The 14,595-nt window shown below is 35.6% G+C and overlaps 1 protein-coding gene across 1 annotated transcript in view; it reads left to right on the top strand.

The window, feature by feature from the left end:
* The window catches only part of LOC104467068 (ERC protein 2-like), a gene marked incomplete at its 3' end in the record, with an annotated part of 49,586 nt that extends 36,700 nt beyond the window's left edge, over positions 1-12,886 (top strand). Inside the window, exons 2-3 of the mRNA XM_010080693.1 lie at positions 11,843-11,866; positions 12,470-12,886. Of these exons, the coding sequence (XP_010078995.1) occupies positions 11,843-11,866; positions 12,470-12,886 (441 nt within the window). The remainder of the gene's footprint in view (positions 1-11,842; positions 11,867-12,469) is intronic.
* Between the last annotated feature and the right edge of the window lie 1,709 nt (positions 12,887-14,595).

The following is a 14,595-nucleotide window of genomic DNA, read 5'->3' as shown; positions in this document are numbered from 1 at the left end:
CTGATCTACACTTTTTCAGTAACTCAGGATGAAACGTCTTTTTAGGCAGTTATCTTGCTTTGTGATGCATCATTTTTCTCTTTTTGGATCTAACTGAATACTGTTTTGGTTGGAGCTACTGAAATCTCTATATTTTTTTTTCCTTAACTGTTCTAAAGCTCCTTTTCAATTTGTTTAAATGAGAAATGATTATTTATTATGGCTAATCAACTCACAGTACTATTCCTAGTAGAGGAAAAAAAAAATATTGGAAGTTATTTGTGTTTTTCCTGACTAAAATATAGCAGGGAGAGGTTGAAATTGGAAACCTGATTTATCATGTTTTTATTTCTGGCTTACTAAAAGCTGTGCTTGAAATTGTGTGAATAACTTGTATTCATATGATTTTTTCCAGTGGCTGCATTAAAAATACGATTAGTTTCAAAATCAAAAGGTGGAGAGACAAAGGTGAAGACAGTCATACAAAATGTTAAGCTGTCCCACTCCCACAGCTTTCAGGGATGCTATGGATTTGTCTCTTATATCAGTGAAGATTTCCCATATAGAAACTTCAAGCACCAGTTTCACGTAAAAATTAAACATGTTTGCAATGCAGTGCTGAGGCTTTGTCTGGTCTTCTGTCTTTCCTATTCTGTGCCTTTCAATATAGTATAAAATAATCACTGGCATATCTTTCTGAGAAATTGACGAGCTTTGTCAGGCTGTTACATTTCCCCATATTGTTTCTTAGAGATGATATGTAAAATGTTAACTTTTACAGTATGTGGTCTACTAAGGCTTGAGAAACAAACACATTTGGTATATTATGGAAATGATAGTTTTAATATGTCTAATGTAATTCACATCATTCAGTGTTTTGTCCGCTACTACTGACTGGCAATGGCAGCCATCTTCTATTTCAGTCTGTTATTGTTGGAAACACTATTTTGACACCAGTACAGTTTTCCTTTGTGTGTTTTTCTTTGGTAGCTTCAGCAGAACCTGTACTATGTCCACAGAAATTCCTGTCCTCAAATTTTATTTTCTTAAATGAATGAAGTGGGATGTTTGTTTCTTTGGAGGCAGACTGCAAAATAGGAAAAGGAGCCCAGTTCACACAACTTTTATGTAGTAAAAGTATTGGTTTTATTTTTATTTTTTTCCAGGTAATAGTAAGCTTTTTGCCAGAAGCCCCTAAACTTTGTAGCAAAAGATCAAGCAGATAAAGGGAGGGAGTGAAGATCAAATACCCCAGGTTTTTCAGTATTTGAAATGTGACTTTGTTTACTCTCAATGCTCTCCTTTTGTGAGTAATTTCTTGACTCAGTGCTTGAAAAATAATTCCTTTAATGTAGCTAAACCTCATTTTTTGAGAAATAAAGTAGTAAGCCTTTTTAGTATCCAAGGTTTTTGCTGGACAATATATTTTACTAAGCAAAAAGAGAGAAGTTACTTGCCAAATATTTTTTAACTTGCCAGACCTTTTTTTTTTTTAAAGCTGGCAATCAGAAATTACGAATTCTTAACCTCCTCTTCTTCATTAACTGAAGTTTGCATAACGGTTCATACTGAACTGGTGTTACCAAGTGGTCTCGTGGATATACCAGGAAGAAGGCAAATATAATTTCCCAGGTTTTCAAACGCGTGCATTTCAGTTGTACATGACCACAGAATCGGGAACAGAGCGCAGCTCCCCATGAGAAATGCAAATCTTGATTCATGTGCAGTCTTGCTTTTAAAATAAGTATTCCCACTATATGGTTTTAGTTTTCATTTCTAGGCCCACTGTGATCACTGATAAACCTAATTTCTTCTCAAGTCCCAAAACAATGTTGAAGAATGTCGATCCTATGGCATTCTACAACTGTTTAAAAAAAAAAATAAATTATGGGGTCCCTAGAGCTTTTCTGAGCACTGTCATCCATAGGTGAAGGCTGGTAATCATTCTGCTCTTTATTGGAGGGTATAGTCAAAATGTTTTGGAACATCCCCTGTTCTGATCTATTACAGAGGTATTCAAAATCCCAGTATGTTCAGGACCTAATACTGTTTAGAACTCGAGCCCTAGGATGAGGGACAACTGAAGCACTAGAAGAGTGCTACTCAAATTAAGGAAATAAACCTTGGGTTTAAGGCTCTGAGGAATTAGATTTTTTTAATGGCAGCCATGAAAGATATTAGATCATTCTATGTAAGTTTTTTTTCTTATAGAAAAGGTAGCCAGAAATATTTGAAATACCATTATCCTTGAAAATTTTGTGAATGTTTGCTCTCTTTGTCTCAGTTATTTGTCTGTTAGTATTTCAGAACCCTTAAATAAGAAGTCTATCATTAGAGCTGAATCTGTTATTTCCCATTAACCTGCTCAATTATACATGATCTTAATTCCAAACTATTCTGGATGGTCGTTCATGTCCTAATATCTTCATTTGATGTATTTGTGGTGGAATAGTAATGTAGTATTGCCTTATTACATCTTTAATATACAGTGAATATATTTTGCAAAAAAATTATTTACTAAGACTTGCATTATTTTCATCTAGGGAATGATTTAAGGGAAGCATCTGTAATTGTTGTCAATCTCAAATATTTAGTATTAAATTTGCATGGCTCAAAACCAAGTGATTGCCCTAAGATAAATTTTCTGTTAAAGCAACAGGTCAAGGTCTGTCTGAGAAAGACTGCACGCACCGTGCTTATTCAAAAGCATGCAGATGAGAGCCAATTAATGCCTAACACTGGAAGGTGGAAAATACCACCAAAGTCTACTGCTTGTTTTCTTAGGTGAAAGTGTTAGAGTGGAAACACGAGAAATAACTTCCTGTAAAGGATAATAATAATGTTAGTAATGACTTTGATGAATGAGACACGTGAAATAGACCGGACATAATTAAAAGCATTAAGGCCACACTTGTTTGATCTTACTGGTATAAAAAAATAGGTTTCTTTGGACTCTTAAACAAGATGTAAAGCAGAGGTGCTGACCACTTATAATCATTAATGAACCCACATGCACTTTCCGTAGCAAGAGGTGTGTTAAAATTTAGTATGTTGGCTAAATTCCATGTGATTTACTAATTTACTCTGGATATGGCCCTTTTGATGTCCTGGGCATGAAATAAATAATAATCCACTAATTATAACCATAACAAAAGAGGAAGATAATGCTATTTGATAAAAAGCTCGACATTAAACATCCCTATGCTGGAAAAAAACCCAACCTTCTTTGATCATGCAAACTTGAATTTGTTAGAAATCAGGGTGGAGTGTTTTTTTTTTTTTCTCTGAAATTCCTCCATTTTTTTGTTAAAACGTAACAAAATTTCAATCAGTTCTAAATACACAGAGCAATTCTTTGTTAGTTGAGAAAGCTTGGCTCATTGAGTTTTAAGAAAGTTTTTTTTCCACAAGGTTTTAAGAACTTTGTGTGTGTCTGCAAGTCTTTTCTCCAAATAGAATGTATTGAAAATACTTGAAAATACTGCAAATTGTTACCTTCTGAAAGCAAGACGTTATTACTTTGGAGGTATATTTATGATGTTCAGTTAAATATTTTTTGATAGGAAAGTTTTAACAGCAGAGAAGGCAAGCCCAAAAAGAAGGGCTTCCAGAAGTACCCAACAGTGCATCAGCAGAATGGCAAATTTACTGTTTGTTCTAGATAAAAGGCTGAGGAGATGAGTGGAAATCTGCTGGTTTATGAGCAGAAGAGAGCTAGGAATTATGTGGTGTTTTGCTTTTTTTTTCCTTTTCATCTTGTCTCTCAGTGGGGCTTAGGGGCGGGGTTGTTGGGGGTGTGGAATTTTCTGTTCTTTAGAAAAGGACTTGAGTGCTTTTGTACTTTCCTAGACTTATGCTGTGAGGATGTGAAGCTCTGGGGATTCTGTGCTGTAGCTGCAGTTACTCCTGGGAGTAGCTGTAGGGTTGAGATTCTGCTCATCTTTGGTAAACCATGGGCAGTCAGTACAAATCAGAAGGATTGGTTATGTAGAGCCTAGACCGTGTGGGGAGAGTAAAGGTTTATGGTCCCAAATGGTCTAAAAAGCTTCCTTAGGGAACCTTAAGTGCTCCAGTCCCTCAAAAGACTGGAAATGATTTATCCTGGCAAGAAAAGAGTATTGGAGAAATTGCAGTGCAGTAGAGAATGGAGGATTTCTCACAGTATATAGTTACCTTATCCGATATTTTTTAAATATGAATGCCTAAGATTCATCTTTGAGTGTCCAGGGCTTCTAAAATTTGCATTGTTCATACTTGGGTAGCTAATGTTTGGTTTTTTTTGTTTTTTGGTTTCTTTTTTTTTTTTGGGGGGGGGGGGAGGTCTAGCCTGATCTGAGGGATGAAATGCCTTTTTTTTTTTTTTTTGGGTGGGGTAGGGAGTGGAAATCTCATTTTCTTAAGGTAACATTGATTTTTCAGGCCTTGTTAAAATGTATTTTTTTTTCCATGTTAGGTTCTAATAAGTAGTCTTGAAACAGATTCTTCCACCTGTGTTCATATTGGTGAAAATCTGTGTTACAGGTGATTTTCAGTCAACTAAAATAGTTTAGTGATTCTGGCATTGCTGAACCCTAACAACATAGTAGCAGCATTTTTCCAAAGGGAAAAGGGGAAAAAGGGGGGCCACAGTCCTGTCACAACAGCATATATGGACTGTTTAAAAGTTGTAATAGTACCAATAATGACCACCTCAATACGAAACCTTGCATTTGACTATGACTGATGACTTACATGTTTTAATAAAGCTTTTTTTTTTTTAGTAACTAAAGAACATGATGTGGGCATTTTTGTGAACATGTATCTTTGCAGATTACTCCTGTCAGAGCCTTGTTTGACTTCTTACACGTCTAAAAATCCCTTCTTCTAGGCCTTCTGGTTATTATGGTTACGGGCTACAAGATTTCGCCCATGAGTATTAAAGAAACGTGAAAACATATGGGTTCATTCAAATTTTCTAGATTAAAGGAATTGATGAAGAAGGTTGTACTGAATTTTTGCTTTTGAGATACTAACTACTTTATCTGAGGTACACCATACCTGAATTCCTACTGCTGAGGGTGGACTGAGTTAAAATGTACTGTGTCTCCACAGAGATAAGATCGTCTTCTGACTTTGGTTAAAGGTGGTTGATAAATATCCAAAATCCTCCATTGAATAATTCAAATAGTATTCAGCTATCTTTCTTCAGAGAAAAAAAAAGAAAAGACAGTATCATATTTTAGAGGCAAGGTGAATTTGAAAGACCTGAAATGAGATCTCACACCACAAAAGGCATTGGCTGTGCTGGAGAAATGTAGTGGAAGAAAGAAGTAAAGGATTATAGGGAGAGATATTTCAGACATACAGTTAGTTTTTTCTAGCCCCAAATACTCCCAATTAACAGATGAACTTCAGTGCTTTAGAGGTGGATTTGTGGTATTGTAAATATCTAAGGAAGAAATCTTATTTGACAGAATGACAAACTGTACCTGTGATAGCAGGCCTTCTTAGGGGAAATGGCAAAGCAAAGGAAATAAATAGAAAATGACATCTCTCAGCCCACAGCAAACCAGGGAGTCACAAAAGAAATATATTTACAGATTGTGCCTTAAGAATTAGGTATAAAACTGTGATGAAACTTGTAATATTAAAATATTTTAGCCTACAGTTGCCCCTCAGTTATAAATGGAGCAGCATTTTTGTACCATGACCTCAAGTTTTTAGGCAATACTTTGTCTTTCTGATTTTAGTTGTTTTTCGCAAAAATATTTGTGCAAGATGACCCAGTGAAGCTGACTGAATAGTAATGAAATCTGATAGTTCAGATTAAATATAATGTCTGTATTAGGAAACACAGATTTAGATGTACAAGATTCCTCATTTAACTTGCAAAGCATGATATTAAGGGCAAGCTTTATAGAATTTGACAAGGCACAAAATGTCAAAGCATAAAGAAAAAAATTAAGGAAAGCCAGTAAACAAGAATTCTTCCTTTACAAACACATAGTTCCACCAGCAAACAGTGTTATGCAGATGTTGTCTCACATCAGTTGTACCTCCAGAATTTTTAATACTGCAAATGCATCTTGTGTGTGGTCTGAACCTCCTGTGATTCCTCACAAATTGCACCCGTCTTCTCCTTTCATCTCTTTCTGTCAGTCCTGTCTTGTTCAAGCAAAATTCCTGTCAACTGATCCTCAGTGTTGTTGTTTGGATGCCAGAATTTTAAATTACATTAGACAGATGGGCAAATGCATGGGAGAATCCGTTTCTTAATTTATGCTTATGAAGAAAATTTCTCCAGTTCCCTTCTTGGTTTTCTCTTACAGAAGACAAGAAAGATTTGCATGTTTGTTCTTAACAATGTTTAGTTATAAATATTTACAAGTCTAACAGTCATGCTTGTTTCAGTAGTATAACTAAAGTTAACATACAGATTGGTTTAGATGCAGTTCATAAGAAAGCTTGAAGTAGTTTGTCACCTGTCAATGATAGAGCTTCATACAGTGAGGAACGAAAATGGAGCAATGGCAGATTAGAGAGTAAATAATGAAGCTTGATTTTAGAAGATGAGGGTATAGGCGAGAATATAATTTGCTGTCCTACTTGTTCAGATGATTCAGTTATAGTGGTAGCTTACTATGGTGTAGAGTTAACACAGTAGGATTTTTTTTTCCACAGTCTTCTGTATCATCGTATATTTGCCACTGTCAAGAGACTAGATGATAGAAACTGATTCAGCCCTGCAAATGCTATATTTATGTCCCAAGACAAAGGGCGTTTTAGTACATTTTATTCCTTATTGGATGCACTGTAGAGATAATAAGATCATGCAAGGCTGCTTGTTAAGATATCCCATACCACCAAGAAGTTAGCTGCAGAGACTGTTCATACACAGAAATCTCCAGTTTGGTTTGGTTTCCAGCTCTTCTGGAAGTCTTTGTCATTAATCCATCCTGATGTGCTCGTATGTATTCCCATACTGCCAGCTGCCTGGTGTAAGGTAGGGCAGTTCAGCCTCACCTCATATCCTACCCTGCAGTGTTGCCTGGACCTGCTCTTTCCTGGACTCTGATTATTCCTTCTAAACTTGCAGAGTTTTGCTATCAGTTGGTTTACACTTTTGTCATATTTTTTAGAAACGCATGATATAGAAATTCTGGCATTGAAATGATAGAGACTGTTATTACAGTAGTCATTACTTCTAAATTGTTTTAAAGCCAGGTAAGAGGGTCCCACAAGATAAAACTAATACGTTTTGTCTTTGTGTTTAGAGCGGTAAAGAAACAGGAGAATAAGGAGATAAAAATGGAGCCGTGAGAGATATGAACTAGACATCAATAAAAAGACAGTGGGAGGTGAGAGGGAGGATTGAGGCATTAGTTGCAGAAAAAACACTCATAGAATCATAGAATGGTTTGGGTTTGAAGGGACCTTAAAGACCATCTAGTTCCAACCCCCCTGTCATGGGCAGGGACACCTCCCACTAGCCCAGGTTGCTCAAAGTCTCATCCAATCTGGCCTTGAACCCCTCCAGGGATGGGGCATCCACAGCCTCTCTGGGCAACCTGGGCCACTGCCTCACCACCCTCACAGCAGAAAAAACTTCTTCCTAATATCTAATCTAAATCTCCCTTTTTTCAGCTTAAAGCTGTTACCCCTTGTCCTGTCTCTACACTCCCTGATGAAGAGTGTCTCCCCATCTCTCCTGTAGCACCTTTAAGTACTGGAAGGCTGCTAGAAGGTCTCCCTGGAGCCTTCTCTTCACTAGGCTGAACACTCAAGTCCAATAAAGTAGCTATAGCTCATTTTGGATAAAACACCAAAATAACAAGTCATCTTGGATGGCTATAGAAATAGTTGTTCCAAATCTACTGGATGATCTTGCCATCAGCCCCTTTACTCATGGTGCTGTAGCAAATAATTTAGAGCAGAAACTATCAAAGAAAATACTCGAAATCCTTCAGCAGCTCTGGTGCACAAATTTGAGTGTGTGCTGTCTGGGGAATTAGCTTGTTAGATTATCACTACATTCCAGAAGACTTCTAGCAAATTGTGTATGGATGGATTTATATTTCAAAATCCATCACTTGATGATAGCATAAGACAGTTTCTGCCACCAAGTCTTTCAGGCTGGCTTTCATAGTCCAGACAGCCCCAGCTATAATTTCTTTCTTTCTTGACCTTATACAAGGTTTGTCACTTCCTTCCATGTTAGTAGCAGGCAATTTTTTTTACATGACAGTAGACTGGATTCTTCAACATGTTCTTTGGTTTTGGTGCCGGGGCGATGGTGCAAAGTATGAGAAGCTGTGTACTTCTGTGGGTGGCCTAACAATTTGAAATCAGTGAGTCTCCCTGTGATTTCCTTTTCCTCCACTGTTACCATATATATAAAGCTTTGGGATGCTCTGAACGTGCTTATGTGCTCTGGCCCAAGGCATACCATGGCAGGACAGGGATTCATAGGCAATTCCTTTGGCAGTAGCTGGTTGGCACAGATTAGAGGAACTTCCTTGCATAGAACATGAATTGGAATCTAGGAAGGGCCATTAATTTATTTTCCTTTCATAGTTTTGTTTCAATTTATGAGGAAGAATTTTTAAAATCTGCACTATGCTTAATTCAGAGAAGGATTAATGGAACCTCCTGTACAGTTCCATGGACTGTATCTTGGAGTTCCTTCCTTAGAGAAGGAATGAAAAAATTCTGAGAGAACTCTTTCTGGCATGGAAATATTTCTGGTCAACTGGCTTGTAGAAATTATGAAAAATATGATAGATCTTGCATGTTTCTTTTTAAAATCCCATAAAGTTTTATGTCTATGTAATGACAGCAGTGTGACACAGATATTCACAGCACTCCTACATTCCTCCCCCACTGCAATTAATTATATAATTTCTTTCCACCCTCACAACATTTGTTCTTTCCTTTCTTAGCTAGCTACAGATCCAAAAGTCTCTGCCAGCACACATCTAAATCTGGTCCATCATGTTCAAAGAGAGTTCTAAGTCGTGAAGGTGTACAAAAATGGATTATTTTATGTCGAAGTTGCAGAAGTCTGCCACAGTTGAGGCTGCTAGTTTAAACATAATTCCCGAGAAGCAGCCACAACTACGGTTGTGCTTGGGGACAAACATGGTTATGGGTAGAACCTAAGAGCTGCATACACAGGTTGCTGTGGGACAGAAAAGGAAGTTGTCTGGTTTATCTTACCAGAATCACTGTTTGAGTTCAGGTTTCTGATTATTTGTGTGTGGATGCAACAGCTTTAGCTTTTACAGCTTGCATTCAAAAGGTTTATATGTTCGCATAGTTAACATACATGTTTGCTTTTATTTTTGTCTTACAACATTTAAAATATCTTAGAAATTAATTTCTCCAGCTAATGTCTTATAGACACATAGGCATTTGATGTACAGAGACCACTTGACTTTGGGAACACGTTTACTTGATACTAAAAACTATTTACAAATAATACATATAGTCTAATTTAATATTAAGAAGATATACCTTAAATCATTATTCAGATCAGAGAATTCTTTTCTTTCGACTATTTCTAGACTACTAGTAGTTGCTGAATATCGCTGTTGCTTAGTAGTGAATGCGGAGGATTTAGTTTACTGTGCTTATGTGTGTTATTTCAGTCAGTCATTCTTCTGAAGAATGTATCGATATGAGCTTCATTCTTCAAATGAATGCCCTGGGACTGAAACTCTGGCTCATAGCTGATGTGGACACCAATGTGAAAATTAATTAAAAGGAAAATTTCTTTGTATCATGTTAGGTGAAATTTTGTTTGATCAAAAGGAAGTATTTCACTTAGAAAAATTCTGACTCAATTTAAAAAAAAGACAATTTAAAATTAAAAATTGCATGAAAAAGTTTAAAAGTCTAAACTTCTTGTTGTAAAAACAAAAAAAATTTCTCTTTGGAGAGCTGTTGTTTGCCAAGCTTGATGCAAATTTATGAATAGTTCTAAATGGATACAAATTTTTTTTTCCATAACTATTCATCTGAAATTTTTCATTGAGCTCTAACCAAGATTTTATTCCATAACAGGGAAAATAGGTGAAGATGTGTCAGATAAGTCAGTTATGATTCCAACTCTGAAGCTGTAAAAAATTAGGCCATTTCCCATAAGTATAAGGTTGAATGAAATATTTTATATAATTTTGTTTATTTAATTGTGGTCTTTTAAATTTTTGTTGTGTTTGTGATACTCTCATGGTTTCCTTTGAAACCTTTGAATAAAAGTGTATTTTTGTAAATGGAAGCTGTGATTCATGCATAATTTTTTTCTGTGAGAAGCTGGAATTTAAGGGCTGTCCCCCATCCCTGTAACCAGTAACAAAACCTGAACAGAAAAAACCCTGTTCTTTGAGCTTCAAGACAGAAACATGTATTATTGGTTCTTAAAAATCCCTTACCAGTCATGCCACTGAAACGACCTATTGAGTGTAATTTTCAAGTAGCTTTACAACATCATCTGCTAAGCAAAAATGTTCTCAAAGATGAGAATGGAGAGATTCCAATGCATTCTTTGAGGTGTCTGTCATATTTCTTTCTGAGAATTCGCTTTTTTTTTTTTAAAGAGTGAAATGCTACTTTTATCTGCTCCTCTGCCTTTTCCATCTCAATAGTCAAATATTGAAGAATGCAATGTGAAGGTGGTTTCTGGTTTTCTTTTTCCTTTTCTTTTCAATACTCTTAAACCAGGATTTCATCCATATTTCTTCTCTGATGCTTTCTAGTGAATAAAAATTGTATTTTCTTGTCGAAAGGAAACTTGCAATCTCTTTAGGAAAAATTGAATTATTTTTAACTCAGTAGTTTCAAGTATCTATTCTCAACATTTCAGTGTTACAAAGCTACAAAGGATTAGAGAATAGAGCAAGTCTATTCTCTAATGCAAGATTTCATTTAGTTTGGAATCATCACAAAACCACTGTATAGTCTGGGTAAGGTAGTCTACAAAAATTGTGTCCCTATGACTTAAACAGTGAAAAACCATTTAAAAAGAAATGGTTTTAATTCTGTTTCCCTTGCAGCATCTGTCCGTCTTTGTCATTGCCTTCCCTTGTCTTTGTTAATTTGCTCATTTGTGATGATAATTGAATTTAATTTCTGTACTATTTGAACATTTACTTTGGATCTGTGCTTTGAATTTTTTGTTTGTTTTTTGTTTTGTTTCTAGAATGTGGAGTTGCAGAATATCCATTAATGCAAAAAAGTCTGGTGCCGTGCATTTAAATCATCTAATGCCTGCAATTAAATGTCTTCTGGTACAGACCATGTGGCTATTCAGGAATTCATATTTCTATAAATTCAGTGTGTGGTGTAGGCAGTGAATAGAAGAGAAAAAAAATAAGAAGAAAAACAAATCATCAAATAAAAATATAATCTGAAATGGACATCATAAACCATAGTAATTCAGGATAATTATCTATGTTCCAATCCTAACATGGGCAAAATCCATTTTGGTTTTGATTTGTGTTGATTAGATCTACCTCTTGAACAGAAAAAGACCCCTATACTCAGATGTCGTACAAATATTTCAGGACAAATTATTGTGTTTTGAAAAACTTTGAAGTTTAAAAGAACAGTGAGATAAAATACGAATGTTGTTATTCACTGTGGGATCATTGATTTCTAATTTCTAATTTATTTTTTGTGACATCTATTGAGTACGTCTGTCTATAGTTTGGGTTTATATATTTGAGTACTGTGATGTTGTTGGTACCTTTCTGTATAACTCAATAAAATTATTTTTTCTGTTGAAGGTACTTTTTGTTGAATTCAGTTCTTTCTGTTGAATCTCCTTTGCTTACATCTGACCTTTATGTTGATTTTGCTTCATTTTTTCGTTTACCATGCTGTTCAGTTTTTGGATGCCAGGAGAACAAAGGTTTGTTCACTGTTTTGCAGTCAATTTATTTTTTCAAAATTCAGTATTGCTCATTGTGGTTTTTTGTTGCTTGTTAGAGATACAGTAATCCTGTTTACTAAACACGTTCATAGCTTTAGTTGCCAAAAGAAAAAAATAAAATCAACCAGCCCCAACTCAGCCCCTCCCTAAAACCCCCTTCAATTATAGTGAGTGCTTTGATTGACTTTATAAACAACAGGGCAGAATTACCTTTAGTCTATGAAGTAATTTAGAAAACATGGAATACTGAGTCTTTCAGCTTTATAGGTATATATTGACTGTACTAATGGATGTGTCATTGCCTAGTGTTTGGGTGTGTTGGTTTACCTTCCTTTGCTATTTATTTTGTCTGTAGCTGACACTATTCTGTGTGTGTATTGTCTTTTTTTTTTTCTAGAAGCACTTGAAAGATATAATTACAAATACTGTCACATGCATTTGCTATTTTATAAGGTCACTTGATATACTTTCGTCATTGATTCTAATGAGTTTTTGTAACAGTGTACAACAAAAGTTTAATCAAAGACTAATCCTACACTCAGGTTCTACTTTGATTTTTTTTTTTTTCTTTATTTATTGCAGCATCTGCAAATGACAATCCAGGCACTACAGGATGAGCTTAGAACCCAGAGAGACCTGAACCATCTTCTTCAGCAAGAAAGTGGAAACCGAGGGGCTGAGCATTTTACCATTGAGCTCACAGAAGAGAATTTTCGAAGACTTCAAGCAGAACATGATAGACAAGCTAAAGAGCTCTTCCTATTGAGAAAAACACTAGAAGAAATGGAGCTTAGGATTGAAACACAGAAGCAAACACTAAATGCCAGAGATGAATCAATAAAAAAGCTTCTGGAAATGTTGCAAAGTAAAGGTTTGCCATCTAAAGGAATGGAAGATGAAAATGAGAGAACTCGAAGGATGGCAGAGGCTGAATCTCAGGTTAATCACTTAGAAGTTATTTTAGATCAGAAGGAGAAGGAAAACATGCATCTTAGAGAGGTAAGGAAAAACTCATTTATTTCTTTAAAAAGGTATTGTCAAAATACTTTCTTAAGTTTTAGAAATATACTTAGGAGCGTCTTAAGTGCTTTCTTTTTCTGCTCTAATTTTTTTTCATTAAAAGAACATGCATTTGGGTTACATCTATAACAAATACAAAACAGGACTATATGACATTTGAAACCAAGTATAAGAAAATATGGAAGAAAAGTAGTTGGGGCTTATTGTTTCTTACATTGTTGCTTTGCATAGTTTCTGTATTCTTTGTATTTTGACAACTCAGAGTTTGGCAAATGAAGACTAGAACTACTGAAGAGGGAAGTAACACCTTCTCATGACTATTTAGTTTGTAGTAGCATGCTACTTTTGTGTTTAATTTTATACCCCTTGTGTTTGAAATAAGTGTTTTAAAATGTTTTGCCTTCCATATAAACAAAGGCTTCTGCCTTTGCATTTCTAATATATTTTAATGTGTGGTGCCCCAATGCTTTGAGTAAATATACCACATAATGTTGAGACATTAAAACATAGGGATGATGGCTCTACTGTACTTTGAGAGATCCTTAATTTGATTCCAAACCCACCTGCACCAACTGTCCATGTCACTTGTGAATGTGGTTTTGGGACTGGATTTGGGATGATTGAATCAGTACAATTGGAAGAAAATCTGGCCTGGTGTTAACCTTATCTGCCCCTCTACATCCCAGCAGCCCATCGGTGTTATCATGTGACTAGTGTCAGGCAAACAGGACAGTGTGAGTCTTCCTCAGAAAGACTCTGTTGCTTCCTGCTAGCATGGGTGAAAATTGCTAGGAGATCCAGGCTACCCACAGTAAAAGGAATCAGGACAAACAGGTCTGTTTCCTTAGAAACAGTGTAATCCGATTGAATTTCCAGTCTAATAAAAGCACCAATTTACCTTACAGATCAAAGCATGAATAAAATCAGTACAAGAGAACAGAAAACTAATATTGGCTCCTGTATATCACAAAATATTTGAATGCTAGAGATTAAGAACAGCTATTTACTTCTACAGAATGTTGTCAAAATGTTTTCTTTGCTATGGACAAATACATATTTATTTTTAGCTTGTGGCTAATTTTTTTTTTGTTTTGTTTTGGTCTTTAACATAGAATATGTATTGAGGACTCAATGGTATCTGGGGCCCATCTGGAGCTTGGAAACTGGAAAGGCACAATGACACATTTCAGTAAAGTTTTATTGTGAAGCTGTGGACCCTGAGTCTTTGAACAGGCAGAATTTTAATGAAAAAGTGATGACACCCATTAATAAAGTCTGAAAGTCAATGGATCCCAAAAGGAGTTGCATAATTAATAATTATACTGAGTTTGTGGTGAGAGAGGATTGTGGGAGAAGTTATATAAACTAGCCGACAAGTTTCTGGATTTAGATCTGCCATTCTCAGAGTAGTACATACAGTCTGTTTCAAGGTTGGCTGATTTGCTGTTTATTATTTGTTTATTGTGTGTTTGATTGTATTTCACCTGCTGCACCAGTATCACTTAAATTTGTGAATCCTAATCTGGGTATGCATTGGATGTGAATAAATTTACAGCGGAAATTTGAAGAAAGTTTCTAATTAGCACAGTAGTCAAGAGCAGGGAGAGAAATAGAACTAAATAGAGCTTGAAAAGTAGATAAAATGTGAGCTTCCAAGTAAAGTTGTTGGGCATCCTATTTTTTGATTA

The sequence above is a fragment of the Pterocles gutturalis genome, unplaced genomic scaffold (assembly GCF_000699245.1).
Source record: "Pterocles gutturalis isolate BGI_N339 unplaced genomic scaffold, ASM69924v1 scaffold28789, whole genome shotgun sequence".
In the NCBI taxonomy this organism is placed as follows: Eukaryota; Metazoa; Chordata; class Aves; order Pterocliformes; family Pteroclidae; genus Pterocles; species Pterocles gutturalis.
This window is presented reverse-complemented; position numbering and strand designations above follow the sequence as displayed.